General features: G+C 51.3%; 2 protein-coding genes across 2 annotated transcripts; one reads left to right on the top strand and one right to left on the bottom strand.

Annotated features, from left to right (window-relative positions):
• Positions 1–915: 915 nt before the first annotated feature.
• Positions 916–2,608, top strand: Tssk2 (testis specific serine kinase 2). The gene has a single exon (XM_038346371.1). It carries the CDS (start codon positions 1,409–1,411, stop codon positions 2,483–2,485), a length of 1,077 nt encoding a protein of 358 aa, XP_038202299.1. The 5' UTR covers positions 916–1,408; the 3' UTR covers positions 2,486–2,608.
• An 811-nt stretch (positions 2,609–3,419) lies between these two features.
• On the bottom strand, positions 3,420–14,389 carry Ess2 (ess-2 splicing factor homolog). Its single transcript, XM_038346562.1, has 10 exons — positions 14,230–14,389; positions 13,138–13,306; positions 12,957–13,052; positions 10,954–11,123; positions 10,730–10,847; positions 10,241–10,374; positions 9,401–9,503; positions 8,045–8,154; positions 5,690–5,805; positions 3,420–5,164 (listed from the first exon to the last, which is right to left on the bottom strand). The coding sequence occupies exons 1-10, from the start codon at positions 14,362–14,364 to the stop codon at positions 4,885–4,887; spliced, it is 1,431 nt and encodes a 476-aa protein (XP_038202490.1). The 5' UTR covers positions 14,365–14,389; the 3' UTR covers positions 3,420–4,884.
• Between the last annotated feature and the right edge of the window lie 1,197 nt (positions 14,390–15,586).

Below are 15,586 nucleotides of genomic sequence, written 5' to 3'. Positions count from 1 at the left end.
CGTATCATCTTTTCCCTCTTGATTACCTGGTGGCTCCTCGGTACCTGGGTTATGTCACTTCCTCTTTGAAGCCTTCTGGCCCGCCTCCCCTACTAGAAACAGGCCTTCTTGCTTTCCCTCTGAACACAGCATCCTTGGATCACGTCTTGGTAGCTCACTGTAAGCGTAAGACTCCTGTGAGATGTGAAAATGAACACAGGACTTCTAAAGTAGCCAAGATTATGCAGGATGCCACTTTGCAAAATACAAGACAGTCCAACATGCAAATGGGCAGCCATGCCACAGCAGTTCATGTAATCTGTGCTCACTGCTCACAAACCCCCCACTCAGAAGCTTGCTCTTTGTGGACAATGCTAAAGGCCATCAACCCCTTGGTCATCCAACACCAAGCCCAACACAGTCCCCTTCTAGAAAAAGGCTCAGGCTGGCTATTCCCAACTCCCCCACTCTTGACCCTCAGAGGCCTGCTCTGGTCCACGGTCCTGGGCCTCCACATACATCCCAAAGCTAGCTGGATTCTCTAACAACCATCTTAAAAGGGACTCGGGTTGTATATGGCTTGGCCATCCTTTAGAGAAAAGCTCATGACATTCTCTTCTTTCCTGACTTATACCTTAGCCATTCTCAGCACTTGCTTGCTTGGGTATCTTAGCAGCTTTTGTACCTGGCTGAAGCCCGCCCCATCCTCCACACCTGCCCTACCTCACTGAACATGCATCTGTCTATCCTGGCTCCTCAGAACAACCCTAGCACTACCTACCCTCCCACCCACCCACCCACTCCTGTTCACCAGGTCTGTGACTCATCTGCCCACTCTGCCCAAAGACCCTTGCCAACTCCTGACCCCAAACATGGAACTGCTTTCATCCAGCAGACTGAACCACCACTGGACTGACTGAACCTGGGAAGCTTCCATTGATTCCAGGGACACAAGCTTACAGGAATGTTTCTTCAAACCCCACAGAAGCGGCAGGGGATTGGCTCCAGTGAAATGACAAACACAGGGCCAGTTCCCAAGGCCTGATAAGGAAGCAGGCTTGGGGCTAGACCTGGATCACCTCCCTTAGGGCCTCACTGGTGACAACAAAGCCACAGCAAGAAAGAGGGCCAGGGAGGGTTACCACAGGCCTGAATGCCAGCTTCATTCCAGTGGGTGGGGAGGGGGTGCTCCTTCTAGGCCTTCCTGCCTTCCAGGGGCCCCATTCCCCACAGCCTAGTCCCTACTCCCAGCAGCCTGGCTTTATGACTTCATTCGCTGGTCACTTGGTGACAATGCTGAGCGTTCCACTCCTCCAAGTCCAGGCCCAGCCCAACCAGACACCTCCCCACAGTGGGAATGAGGACCATGCCTGCTGGCCCGTGTGGGGAGGGGATGTAGAGGGAGGCGGCACCGGCCGCTCCTGACACCATGGACGATGCCGCGGTCTTAAGGAAGAAGGGTTACATCGTGGGAATCAATCTAGGCAAGGGCTCCTATGCAAAAGTCAAATCTGCCTACTCTGAGCGCCTCAAGTTCAACGTGGCAGTCAAGATCATAGACCGTAAGAAAACACCCACTGATTTTGTGGAGAGATTCCTTCCTAGGGAGATGGACATCCTGGCGACCGTCAACCACCGTTCCATCATTAAGACGTATGAGATCTTTGAGACCTCTGATGGGCGTATCTACATCGTCATGGAGCTGGGTGTCCAGGGTGACCTCCTCGAGTTCATCAAGTGCAGAGGAGCCCTACATGAGGATGTGGCACGCAAGATGTTCCGCCAGCTCTCCTCAGCTGTCAAGTACTGCCACGATCTGGATGTTGTTCACCGAGACCTCAAGTGCGAGAACCTTCTGCTTGACAAGGACTTCAACATCAAGCTGTCTGACTTCGGTTTCTCCAAGCGCTGCCTGCGGGACGGGAGCGGGCGCATCGTCCTCAGCAAAACCTTCTGTGGGTCAGCAGCTTATGCGGCCCCCGAGGTGCTGCAGGGCATCCCCTACCAGCCCAAGGTATATGACATCTGGAGCCTAGGTGTGATCCTCTACATCATGGTCTGTGGCTCCATGCCCTACGATGACTCTGACATCAAAAAGATGCTGCGCATCCAGAAGGAGCACCGAGTGGACTTCCCACGCTCCAAGAACCTGACTGGTGAGTGCAAGGACCTCATCTACCGCATCCTGCAGCCAGATGTCAACCGGAGGCTACACATTGATGAGATCCTCAGCCACTCATGGCTACAGCCTCCCAAGCCCAAAGCCATGTCTTCTGCTTCCCTCAAGAGGGAGGGGGAGGGCAAGTATCGAGCTGATTGCAAGTTGGATACTCGACCGGGCTCAAGACCCGAACACCGGCCTGACCACAAACTGGCAACCAAACCCCAGCACCGGATGCTGGTGTCATCCGAGAATGAAGACAGGATGGAGGAGAGGCTGGCTGAGACTTCCAGAGCTAAAGACCATCACATCTCTGGAGCTGAGGTGGGGAAAGCAAGTACTTAGTGGTGGAGAGGGCCCTGGGGGATCATGGTGTGCAGTTTGCACTCACATAAGCTAAATAGGCAGGTAGGAGCTGAAGAAGGCACAGGCGCAAGGAACAAGTAAAATCCGTCAATTAAACCACTATTTTGATTACGTTCTATTAGCTTTTTTCCACTTAGTAGCAAAGACATTAATTACTGACCACCAAATAAATCACAAAGTGTATACAAGCATTCAGAGTGCCCAGTGAGGAGTCTTTTTCTCTAGGACTCATCCAGCGCGGGGATGTCCAGCATAGGAGTCCAGCATACTCAGGCCCAGGCCAACTCAGTGAGGCCTGTGGCAGAGGGGACCTCTCCCATAGTCCTTTGCCAGGCTCACACTTGTCAACCTCTGGCCTTCTCCCACCCCCAAGGCTTCCAGGCCTGGACAGCTCCATGCTTCTTCCTTATCTAATGCAATATAAGCTACTCTGACCTTGCCTTATTCCTCCCCAGTGGTCAGTATCCATTAACCTCAGAGGCAATCAAAACTAGAGAGCTTTGCTGCTCAAGCCTCATCCTCCCATCCCCAGGAATGGGGTGGCCCAGCTGACAGCTTATGGCTATCTTCCCTATCCTGTGACCTGCAATGGCCCAACCCCCAGCATTCCTGGTTACATCCCTCCCTGAAGAGTCCCTCGCACTTGTCAAATGCTTGGGGTTAGCACCCAGGCAGCACCCATGCCCCCATCTCCCGTCTCTGCTTCCCACTCACTCGGGGAACCCCTTGGATTAAAGCTCAAATTCCTTGAGAAACAAAAGTACAAAATCCCTAGTCTGGGATCCCAGTTCCAGCACTGAGGCTCCCAGGGCACAGGAACTCATGGGGGAACATCTGGTTAGCAGAGACCTGACCTAGTTTGTCTCTGTTGCCACGATAAAAACTTTCACCAAAAACAACTTAGGGGAGGAAATGGTTTATTTCATTTCAGTGCACACTTTCAGGTCACAGTCCACCACTGAGGGAAGCCAGAGCAGGAGCCCAAGTAGGACCCAAAGCAGAGACCATGGAGGAATGCTGCTTCTTGGCTTCTCTCTAGCATACTCCGGGGCTCTTACACAACCCAGGGCCACCACCCAGGTATGCCGCTGCAGGGCCCTGCCCTCCTACATCAATTAGCAACCAGGAAAATGCCCCCAGACATGCCCTCAGGTCAATCTGATGAGAGGTAATTCTTCAATTGAGGTTCCTTCTTCTTAGGGTAACTCCAGCTGTGTCAAACAGACAAACACTAGGCAGTACAAGAGCCAAGGCAGGGAGTACCCAACCCAGGTGGTTTCCAGAGAACACCAGTGCAGAGGCCTGAGTGGACCAATGCCAGCAGACTCGAAAGGTGGCTCTCATGGAATCAAAGCTGGGTCTGGGGCTGAGAAGAATCAGGTGTGCTTTAGGCCACCTGAATAGCTCAAGCCCTGGGCTTCTCAGAGGGCAAGCCCTGTGACACCACCAGCAGCTTCCAGACCATTGGCTGGGGAATTAGATCATAGTTTCAGACTCTGTTAGGCCCAGACAGTAGGGACTCTTCACCTCTGTAAGGCATAGGCTCATGGGCCCAGTAAGCCACTAGTCACCTGAGGGCTAGTTACCCTTAGTCCACAGGCAAAGAGCAGGCTGCTGGAGCACATGGCATTCACAGGTTTATAGCGAACCCAAATTCATCTTTTCATATTACAGCGCAGACTGAGGTAAGGCCGGTGTCTTGGCAGAGCCCAGGAGGAAGTGTCAAGAACACTGGGATAAGCAGAGATTAGGGCGGGGAGGTATTGTAGGCCTACCTGAGCTAGAAGTTAGGTGCTAGGAGGTAAGAGCTGAAGTCACAGGAAAGTGACTTGTCCTGGTGTTAGCCTGATAAACAGGACCTCCCTGGGCCTGTAACCAACAATCCAAATAGTCAGGCCTAGCTGGGAGCTGCCGAGCTGGACCCAGAACCAATGAGTGCAATGGCATGACTTCTGGGGTCTGAGCTACCCTTCACAGTGGAAGGCTCAGGTGTGAACTCAGCATAGAAGGCAGCTCTGTCAGCTACACATCTCCTCCCCCAGAGTCCCTTGCTTCTTAGTCCTGAGGTCCTGAGACACCCAGGTGGGCCCCAGGATATGGATCGGCAGCCCGGCCAGATGGTGCCAGGTGTTCTTTAATGAGGATTCAGTTTCAGCAGGGCCTTGGGGGACAGCACCAAAGCTAACTCCCAAGGGGAGTGGTCAGCATGACGTGCCAACCTGGCCATGGCACAGCACTACATACTTGTGGTTCCTGGGATAACCAACTGCTTGTGGTCTGGGTCTCCAAGGCCTGGAGTCCTCTGAAGAGTAAACAGCTGTCGTATACGCTCTACAAAGTGTCCCACAAAGCATCCACAGGTCCGGCCAGGCCTGGTTCTAAAAGAAGTCTGAAGCTTTGCGCCGGGCAGGAAGCTGCAGCAGGTTGTCTGTGATGGAGGCTGGGTCCTGTGTGAGGGGTGTGCGGGTGGCAGACCCAGGGGCTGGTGTGCTTGTGGGGGTCTGTGGCCCACCAGCTGGGGTCTTGAGGTGGGTAGAACGTGCTGGGGATGGTGTATAACTTGCCCGCAGGGCACGATCTGTATACTTGCTGGCTGTCCTGCTTACGAGGCGCTGGAGGGCTGGGGACATGGCTGGGCTCAGGCCTTTGGGAGTAAGACTGTGGAGAAGGGACAAAAAAAAAAAAAAAAAAGCAACCTTGTTAGAGGCCAGGTGCTGCTCAAGGCAAGGCCTCCCTCAGTTCCTCAGGAGGAGCCCTGTCAAGAGATATGGTCACTCTGAGCTGAGGAGGACAACACTGGGCACACAGCAGTCAGGTCAGACCTGAGGCACTGTGGAACAGCTACCTCTGCCTGTGGGACTGGAGAGAGCGTGGACTTTGGGAGCTGGAGTCTCCAACTCTCTCCAATGTGAATGACACTGACTCCACAGAACTAACAGAAGCTCACAGCCAGGCAAGGAGCCTAAGGTACCTCTTAGAGAAGGCCAAGGAAGATACTGAGGAGAGACAGAGAGTACCTCACAGTCTGCTCCATACACAGCCACAGCCCTTACAGAAGAACCCTGTGGATATAGCCTGGGCTCTGTCCTGCAAGTCATGTACCCACATGGTCTTGGAGGCTGAGTGAGAAAGGCACAAACTCATCTCTACCCCATCGTACCCAAGGGTCCAGCTGCCTCTCACCTGGCCAAGTTCTCTGTGACTCTCCGCAATGCTTCCTGCTTCTTGGCCCGGTTTTTGGCAGCTGCTTCATTGGCCATCTTCAGACCCAGACGCTCCCTGCGGCCTGGTTCCAAGATCTACAAGGTAGTGGGCATGTGAGTGACTTGTGATGGCCCTGCTACCCAGCTAGGTAGTCTGTTATCCAGCAGGGCAGCTGCATGGGCACCAGCCTCTCCTCCATGACTGTTATAATCCAGCAACTCATCTGTCTCAATAGCCTGTCCAAAGCCCTGCCCAGCTGGATGTAGTTGTAGACCGAAGTTTCTGTCCCGCCTGGTCCTGCAGCTGTATCTGTCTCTGGGTTTTTACTGATCATGCTACATTCCTGAAAGCCCAGCAATTGACAGGAGACTACATAATGTGAGGCCGCCCTGGCCTATACAACCAGACACGGTCTTAAAACAAAGAAAAGCAAGACGGCTCAGTGAGTAAAGGTGTTTCTTAAAAGCCCGATGACCTGGTTTGAATCCTCCGAGACCCCACAGGGTGGAAGGAGAGAAACACTCTAACAGGTTGTCCTCTGACCTCCATACATGTGCTGTATCACATGCCATGCACATAAATGCTTATACATATACTCAAACAAATAAATAATAAGTGGGTGGGAGCTGAGAGTGGTGGCACATGCCTTCAGTCTCAACACTTGAGAGGCAGATCTCGCTGAGTTCAAGGACAGCTGGATCAACACAGTGAGGTCCAGGCAAATCTGAGCTACATAGTGAGACTCGCTCTCAAAACACACAAAAAAGCTGGTCCCAGCACTTCAGATACTAAAAGGGGTGGAGGGTATGTACAGGAAGCAGGTCCTGGATTAAATCCCCAGCAACCCCCCTCCCCCCAAAAAAACCCAAGTGAAAACAACCACCACCACCAACAAAAACAGTTTAAACTATACCATTACCTTCTAGTTGTTTTTTAAATTATTGTTTTATATTTAAGTTTTTCACTTTTCTGGAACTTACTTTGCTGGTACCAATATTCAGAACCTAGTTTACCTTATCCTCAAAGGCCCTGCAATCTCGCACCATCGGAAACACCACCTTTCCCAAACCCTCCATTTTCTGTCTGCCCCCAGCTTTCCACCCTGCTTGACACTTGGGCACACAAGGCACAGCGGGCTGCCCTGCCCCCTGCAGAACTCTTTCCTGGAAGAGGCCACTGCAGGGCTAGTGCCACTTCCCATGCAGTTAGAGCCGTGATCCACACTTCCATGTTCAGTAGCACCTTGTTTGTTCTCCTGTTTGGCTTGGTTATCTCACATCCCAGATACAGTCTACAGTCAAGACCTCCAAAACCTCCACCCATGATCTGTCTAGGTGTGTGGTACATGAACTCTACCGACTGCTCTGGAGGATCCACAGCGCCCTGTCGGGGAGGTCCTCCTGGCTCGGACCAGGGGAGCAGTGTCAGGACTGCAGTGCAAGTCTGACGTTTGCCTTATGAAAGCTATGCTCTTCCTGGGGATTCAGACTCTACTGCTGACTAACGTGATCTCTCTGCCACAGCCCAAATTGATTACAGCTAGTATCTGGAGCCTTGTGATGACCTGGGGCCCAGCCACCAAAGCATACCTACATATTTATCAACACCACATCTAATCTTGTCGGGTTTCCAAAGAAGATTCACATTCTTGGTCTGCCCACTCAATACCCTGAGTCAGTGGGCTAGCACCCTCACAGTGAGCATGTATACTCTCAAGCATCAGGGACCTTTCCTCCTTAACATTCCAAACCACACTGATGCTCTCTGTTTTGTCCACAAACTCCCTGAAGCCAGGGACATTGTATTTTCTTTCCCCATAGTTCTCGGGCATACCTGCCTCCCACCCACCCACTCAGGCATACCTGCTTCCCACCCATCCACCCACTCACTCCATCAGGGGTCACCTGATTTGTACATGTTGTCTACCTCTAGCTTCCTGTTCCACCAGAGAGAGGCCACAAGATGTATACCAGGCCTTATCTGACTCAGTCTTTCTGATTTGCTCTAGGTCTTGACCTCCACTGACCCAGTCCTACAATGCTGGGCTCACACTATGTCCCTACTATGTTATGTAATCAGAGGCAAGCACATGGTCCATCTGGAAACACACACTATGTCTGCAGGCCTACAGGGCAGCTGGAGTTTCTGCGCTAACTCTGTGACAGTCTAGCCTCCAGGCTTGCTTTGTTACCTTGCCTTGGATTCCACCCTTCCAAAGGTTTGCTAGTCCTACCACAATCCCCTCTTCCACAGAAGTCCTGTGCTTGGCCTTGAGCAGCAGCATGAAGTCATCCACACTGAGTCCCAGTCTCACGTCCTCTCACCACAACCCACCTTGAAAGTCGGGCCTGGTGTCCTGTCCACATAGGGGCTCTCTGACCCTTCCACTCTCAGGGGGGTGTTCTCAACTTCTCCCCAAGTCATCAGTGGGGACTCATTCACACCTGCAGACAGAGAGCAGAGGACCTAGTGGGGTGCTGTCTTAATCATGTATCCCAGCTGACATTAAGGCCAACAGGCAAACTCTTCTTCCCTGAGACTCCAGAGCCTAGCACCCCACCATCTGAAGGGGAACTTCAAAGACACTAGAGCCTAGCACCCCACCATCTGAAGGGGAACTTCAAAGACACCAGAGCCCAGCACCCCACCATCTGAAGGGGAACTTCAAAGACACCAGAGCTAGCACCCCACCATCTGAAGGGGAACTTCAAAGACATCAGAGCCTCAAGGCATGAGAGCTGTACTTAGGTTGGGGAAGGTGGGTCTATTGGACCCCATCCTAGCATAGGGCCGGGGGCGTCAACGGAAGAAAACACTTTGTGTTTCCAAGGCTTCCTAAATCCTAGTGCAAACCTATGGTGTCTTCATATCCTCTTGAGCCCATGTGTGACTCAGTTTCCATCTGGAGTCATTTCTGACTTAAGTCATTTAAGTTTAAGCTTGCTTGCTTGCCTGCTCTGCCTTTTCCAGTAACCTTGAGGGCTATGAATAATGTCTGTGTTAACTCATAGAAAAGAGTATTTTTGCCCAGTAGAAAGAGCACATCTTTCTATTAAGATTTGGGTTGGTGTATGCCAGCCAGAAGCACTCCTTGTTAGAGATTAGAAGCCTCTTCACTGTATAAGATAATGCACCTGTTTGAGCTTCCTCCCAAGGACAGTGTAGGGAGGTGGTTAGCTAACCAGACTGCCCTTTGTTCTGCCTTCTGACTGTAATTAGTATATACGTTGGCTGAGAAATAAACTCAGGGTTGTTTGGTATTTACCATCGGTCCTCCCGGTCTAGCCTATGTTTCTGTCTTCGGTTCTCTTAATCTAACTTTTTCTTGGCCTCAGTGCCCCCTCCCAGGGAACCCCCAGCTAATTTCTGCCGGAGCAGCCTCCGATGGCACTGGGTGTGGGGGCCAGCGTGCAGTGAGGCAGAGGAGCAGCCTGTGTATCAAGGACACACCCAAACCCAATCTCAGCTGCCTCCCTGCAAAGAGACGGTAGGCCTGGTGTCCAGAACCTCTCCACCTACAAAGCTCTCCAAATTTAGATCTGTAAGCACCAGGCACGCACACACACCTGCCTATTCACATCACAGGGAAGACCAGAACAAGACATGGCACACTGGGGAAACTTAGGCACATTCCAGAAGCCTAGCCTGTGCATCACCCGGTCCAGTCTGGGCTTACAGCCCATTTCTTACCAGGAGCAGGAGAAGGAGTGGCAACAAATCCAAAGCCGCCCACTCGGGGGGACTCCTGGGGAATAAGCTCTTTGCCATCAGGGCCAACCTTGCCCTGTTTGTGCTAGAAGAGAGAGAGCCCAGTGTCAGGGGGTCCCCACAGCTGACTGACAGCAGGTGCAGGGGTGCATGTAGGAAACACTTCTGGGGTAGAGCTGGGGCTCTTCGGGAAAGAGCAGAAGACCCCCATTTTCATCTCTTCACAAGGGCTTTGAGGGACTGTAGTAGCGAGCATCAAGCAAGGGGTGCCCCTTTTCCTCCACCCAAGGATGAATCTCTTGGGATGCAATACTACAGAGGGTCGGTGCTGTCTTTTTCTTTAGAGGCAACTGAATCTCCCCAATTTCCTGCCTCTCCTCCCACAACCCCATGATGACCAGAGCTACCCTGAGGGTCCTCACACTCTTGATCAGGCTCCCCCTGGCACTTCCCAGAACACACTGCTCTATTCCCCTCCCTGCCTGGTAGATAGGTATGGGTCTGGATTACCTTCCAGAAGCTTCTCTTCCCTCAGACCAATATCATAGCGGCTGGTACAGGGCTGGACCCATTGGAAGGGGGCCAAAGGAGACATGGGTTGTACCACAAAGGGGCTGTGGTAGTTTTGCCAATTAAGCTTTTTTTTTAACCTTTTTAAAATTGATTTATTGAGCTATACATTTTTCCCTGCTGCCAATTAAGCTCTTGTCTGGCCTCAGGACAATCCTAACTTAAAGGGGACAACTAAGATGAAAGACGCCACACCTATCCACAGTTAGCCCATCACATTTGTCCAGCTGCCTGGTGGCTCTGCTGACTCACCTGGGCATTCAGGGCAGCTGCCTGCTGTAGCTGGGACCTGCTCAGGGCCTGACTGAAGGGGTCCCGGAGGAAGCGTGTGTTCTTATGTACTACCTGACGTGGTTTCTTGAACAACTGCTCTTCATCAGGGACACCTATGAAAGGAAGAGTACTGTAGAAGGCATCACAGGGGTGGGATGCTCCATGCCCCACCCCAGCTCTAGAGGTCATGCAACCTGAGGGGTGGAAGCATACTTAGGAAAGTCACCCCCAACCAACACCACACCTACAGAAACTAACAAAGTGGCGTGGAAGGCAATGCTCCACAGATGTTACATATTCCCCAACCCCAAGATGGCCCAGGACCTCTCTCTGGTCCATGCTGCAAGTGAACACACACACACACACACACACACACACACACACAGACTTTAAAAGTTGGCTCAAAGGTAACGAGACAGACCACTGTAGCCCGCCTTCCTGTCCTGGCCCTCGGTCCTACTCACTCACCCTCAGGATAGTACATAAGAGAATTCTTCGCCTTATACTTCCAGGTCTCTACTCCAGCCTGACTGCTCTCAATGGCTTGGTGCTCTGCCGATGGGAGTTCAAGATTATCTTTCTGTCGCTATAGTGATATGGGGGAAAAACAGGGTCAGGGAGGCATTCAGACCTTGTGGCCCTGGGACTCCATCCCCAAAGAAGGTGCCCATGTTTTCAAACTCTGGGGCTACCTTCTCAAATTCCTCCTCAGCTTGGTAGAGCCACGCATGACGGGCATGGCTTTTTTCCTTGGCCACCTCCATGATCTCCTGGAAGGAGGCATTGTCCTCACTTGTGTAGCGGCTCAAGAAGACATCCAGGCTGGGCAGCGGTTCCTTCTCCTCCTCATCTGCAGCCTCTCCTGCTCAGACAAGGGTCACAGGTAGAGAGCACAGCATCACTCACATCACCACCACTGTACAGAGCCAGTCTGGGGACCACGCCACTCTGCAAGAGCTGGGACCCTGACTCCTGCTAGGTGACACAGCAAACCCCAAGTGTTCACGCAGCCCCAAGTGGCACCCATAGCTGCTGGCCAGCTCCATTCATCTGCTGGATGCCAAAAGAAGTCTGTGATCTGGGTGGCTGGTGAAGGGGCAGGGACGAACACTGAAGCAAGAGCTCATGATGACAGCTTAGCAGCCTCTTCCTCTGCCCAAGCTGTACTAACCCCGGAGGACTGACCTCCAAAGCCCCAAGGTTCTTCTTTCCTTCCTGGGACTGCCTTGTCCTAACTACTTTTCCCTTCCTGGCTGGTGTTACAGGTGAGTATGGTCACTATGCATCAGGATATCAAGTTCATTCCTAAGACAGGAGCCATATGGCCCAGTGATCCGGGGAGCGCCACACAAGCCAACCATACCACCTTGATCCCTGCCACCAAGGCAAGTGATTATCCTGTAGAGGTAGCACTGAAAATCTCAAGGGGGCCGAGGTTTCTCATCCATTCTGACAGTCTGAACCACTATCTGTGTGCCAGCCAGTGCCAAACACAGTGGCTACAAGTTCAAAAGCATTCAACTGTTGACTATTCCTGATACCTACAGAAGTTACGGCCTTTTGAAGCCTGTTTCCTTACCTGTAATTGTAATTACAGAACTCCAACTTTTACTGGTAAAATAAATGTGTAAAAAGAAAAGTATCTTCAGATTGCCCTGTGACTACTGTATTTCCATCAAGGATCAAGCTCCAAGGATAACGACTACTGTGTTCATGGCAGAAAAAGCTGGGCTGTGGAGAAGCTATGCTTGAGTGAGCGTGTTGTACATCTGCCCTGGTACAGTATGCTGCAGACTACAGCCTGGTACAGAAGCATCTTGCCCACCTCTAGTGATAAATCTATTACTGATAAAAGATCAACCAACCCAGACAAGTCCCTTAGGATGTGGAACATGCACATGGTCAAGAGATCTATAAAGGGTTCCTCCTGACTTTAAGATATACCCCACATGTATATTCGATGCTCAGGAAACGTGTTGAAGACAGCACATTCACCTGTTCTACATGTCTGTGGATGTGCAGCACACCATGTGCTAATCCAAATGAGGGGCCCTCTGATGGGAGCAAGACCACGACCCTGCTCTCTGGGAGGGCATTTGAATTAGTAGTTAGGGTGAGAAGCAAACAAGAAACACTTTCTGTAATGTTACGACCTGCAGTGAAACACAGAGCCAGCAGTGTGGCAAACAGTGAGACTCCGGTCTCAACACAACAAATCAGAGAAGCCAAGGCAAGCTGTGAGGTACAGAGCCCCAGGGTGTTCCAACTTTACACAAAGGTCAGGACCCTCAACGTCCACGAGTTTCTACCTCTAAGCCCAAACAGGTAACACCTGAATATGGACCCGAAGGAAGAGACAGAAGCAGCAACTGACACAGAAGGAAGAAGGGGCCTAAGGCATCTTCAGGAGTCAGTAATGAAAGAGTTTTCCCAGCCCACAGACCCAACAAGGCAAAGGCTGGCACACTCAACAGGCTGGTGACAGTGACGGGCTCTCGTTCCAGAGACAGGCACAGAACGCTGCTCCTCCACACTTGGGAGCTGGCCAGAACTTCTGCTTCCCACACCAGGCTTTGATCCCAAAAGTTGATACTTAGGTGAGGAGACCCCTCAAGGATGAAATGTGGTCCTGAGAAAACTCAATATGGCTCCCAAGCACTCTCGACCACGAGACCAAGAGAGTGTGCTCACTCACCATCATCTAGGTCCCGGCCCTGCGACCGGGGCTTGCTGCCCACCACACCAGAGCTTGCGTGTACCTCAGGAGTTTCAAAGGTGGCTGGAGTAACATCTGAGGGAAGTAAGTTAGAAATTAGAGCAAGTCTAAAGTGACAACAGACTTCCCTCTGTGCCCTTGTATAGTGGCATCCTCTTACAGGGTGGTGGAGGTTCTCGAGATATCTTGCCCAGAGCAGAGCCAAACTTGATGGCAATCTGGCGCATACGCTCCAAATCTCCATTTTCCTCAGCCTCCAAGTATTCCTTCTGTGCCTGCAGCTTCTCCACATCAGGGAAGAAATCTCTCTGGATGACTGTCTGGAGTCCCTATCATAAGCAATCAGAACAAAGGCCAGAGCTGGCATCTTGGAGCCTTGACACCAGTATCCACGTTAGGCCCTAGGGCTTTTCACTTCTGCCTATCTGGATAACTGCGGTTTGCAAGATGGTTTAGAAGCATTTTCTAGCAAGGTGGTCCATCTCATATGGCTCTGATTACCTAACATTACTGAACAACTTCTTGATGCCCATAAAAATCCTTCACTAACTGGTCTTTCTCCTTCTCCTTTGCTGGCTCCATCTACAACGCCGTCCAGACTAATGTGGATGTTGCCATCCTCATTCCACCCATGAATTTTTATTTCAATCCAAACCTTTCTCTTGAAAGCCAATTACCACTACCGCCACCACCGGATAAAATTCACAAGGTATCGCCTCCAGCCAGACCTTGCTGTGGAGCTGCAAATCTGTATACCCAGCTGCGTGGCGACGACACATGCTGGCATATCCCAGAAGCGTTCTAAATTTAACCAGTCTAAAACTAGACCTATGTCAGCTTGCCTTCCAGCATGTTTGCAGTGGGACCCCTAACTCGACGAGAAACCGAGACCCTCACTCAATAACACGGCCAGTACCGCGGTCTATTTCCAGGACCCCCCAGCCTTTACTCTTAATGTCGCTGCCTTCCAGAAAGTCCTTTTTGCCATCACCCTAAAAACGTGTCAAAATCCTACCCATACTTTAACAGGAAACTTAATTTCCTTGACCCTCAACAGACAACTCCAACTTTTCGTTGAAAACTGGACACCCGCTCCTGCACTGTTTCCTTGAGTCTCAAGACTTTCCAAACCCAAGGGCAGTTGTTCTGCTTCCCCAGGCGGCTGAGAGTTCCAGGACCAGAAAAAGGACTGGGGAGGAACGCGAATCGGGGGAGGGGCCCGAAAGTTCCAGCGCTCGCACTGAGCTGGTACCTCGATGTACTCTTCTTCATCCAGGACCCGCTGCTTGCTTCTCGCAGCCCCGGCCTCCCCGGCCGCGCGCTTCCTCGGGGGCGCGGACGCGGAGGGCAGAAACAGAGAGCCCGCCGAAGCCCCGGGCGTCCCCATCGCTATCCCAGAACCGCTCGGGCGGCGTAGGCAACACCAACAGCCAGCCAATGCAGAAGCAGTATTTTTATAACAAAGCCGGCGCTCCAATGATGTCACTGGGAGCGCCGGATCACAAGGGACTTGTAGTCTTTGATTCCCGTCCGCGTTGCTCGTGCCTGTCTAGACTATGGTCACTAGGGGGCGCTGTGGGGTGACTATTTGACGACACCTTCCTTCTGTTAGAAGTTCCATTTTTTCTCAAAAAACAACAACAAACAAAAACAACCACTGTATATGTTTCAAAGGAGTTTTTTAAATACTTCAAAAATAATATATAACTTCAAAATTCAGAAAAAGAATACTAAGACAATTCTTCCCAGATTATCTAACAAAAGGTAATTGAAAGGAAAGAACGAGAGGGCACTTAAATCTCTGGTTAGATTTATTAGTTCCCTGCCTGCCGGGTGGGCTTCCCAAAAGAGGCAGGATTCACGGGACTTCCATCCCAAGGGACATCGTGAATTATGCTAAACAAGTTCTAGCCCAGAATGATTTGGTACAATTTTGCTTTTCCAATGATCTCTTCCTTCATTGGGAGTCACTGGGGACTTTATGGCTATATCCCTGCCCCTATAGAGTTGACCACAATAATAGAGAAACACACATTAAGTCATCCTGCAAATGTGTAAAATCATGTCTGTGACTTGCAAGAAGTCTGTACTCAGAGAATCTTGATTTCTACACAGGGCATATCAAACGACATTTTCCCCAGGCAGAATGTGGTCATAGATTGTGGTCATAGTCCAAGACGAATGGACAGGCTTCATTCAAGTGGCACTGGAGAGGCGTGTGCAGAGGCCCAGGCTAGGATGGAGCAAGGCAAATCCCAAAGTAGGGCGTTTTTCACACAGCGCAGCGAAGGATTTGACAGCAGAGGGGCAGAGCCGAGCTGCACAGTATCTTTGGGGTCTTGGCAAGAAACATTATGTTCATTTTGAAAGGGAGACCAGAGTGGGTTCAGGTGAACATAACTAGAAAACGTTGCAATGGTCGTGGTGCAAGGTGACAGCAGTTTTCATCAGGTTTGCGCAGCTGAAGCTACAGAGACGCTAGTTCCTATGTTTTATTGACATATTTAGAGGCGACATTGGATGGGCTTGGTGTGACTAAGTGAGGGTCAGAGATACTGTAAGAAGAAAATGGAGAGGGGTGTGGAGATAGCTCATCCTTTAAAATCACT

Source organism: Arvicola amphibius, chromosome 10 (assembly GCF_903992535.2).
Source record: "Arvicola amphibius chromosome 10, mArvAmp1.2, whole genome shotgun sequence".
NCBI classification, from domain to species: Eukaryota; Metazoa; Chordata; class Mammalia; order Rodentia; family Cricetidae; genus Arvicola; species Arvicola amphibius.
The sequence above is the reverse complement of the archived record's forward strand: the minus strand, read 5'-3'. Positions and strand labels throughout refer to the sequence as shown.

What these genes read in the sequence shown, in the direction of transcription:
- Tssk2 (XM_038346371.1), top strand. Translation starts at nt 1,409, where the DNA reads ATGGACGATGCCGCGGTCTTAAGGAAGAAGGGTTACATCGTGGGAATC.
- Ess2 (XM_038346562.1), bottom strand. Translation starts at nt 14,364, where the DNA reads ATGGGGACGCCCGGGGCTTCGGCGGGCTCTCTGTTTCTGCCCTCCGCG. An exon ending in ATGAAGAAGAGTACATCGAG is followed by an intron (nt 13,307 to 14,229) that starts GTACCAGCTCAG and finishes TGCTTATGATAG; the next exon opens with GGACTCCAGACAGTCATCCA. An exon ending in GTCACAGAGAACTTGGCCAG is followed by an intron (nt 5,165 to 5,689) that starts GTGAGAGGCAGC and finishes CCTTCTCCACAG; the next exon opens with TCTTACTCCCAAAGGCCTGA.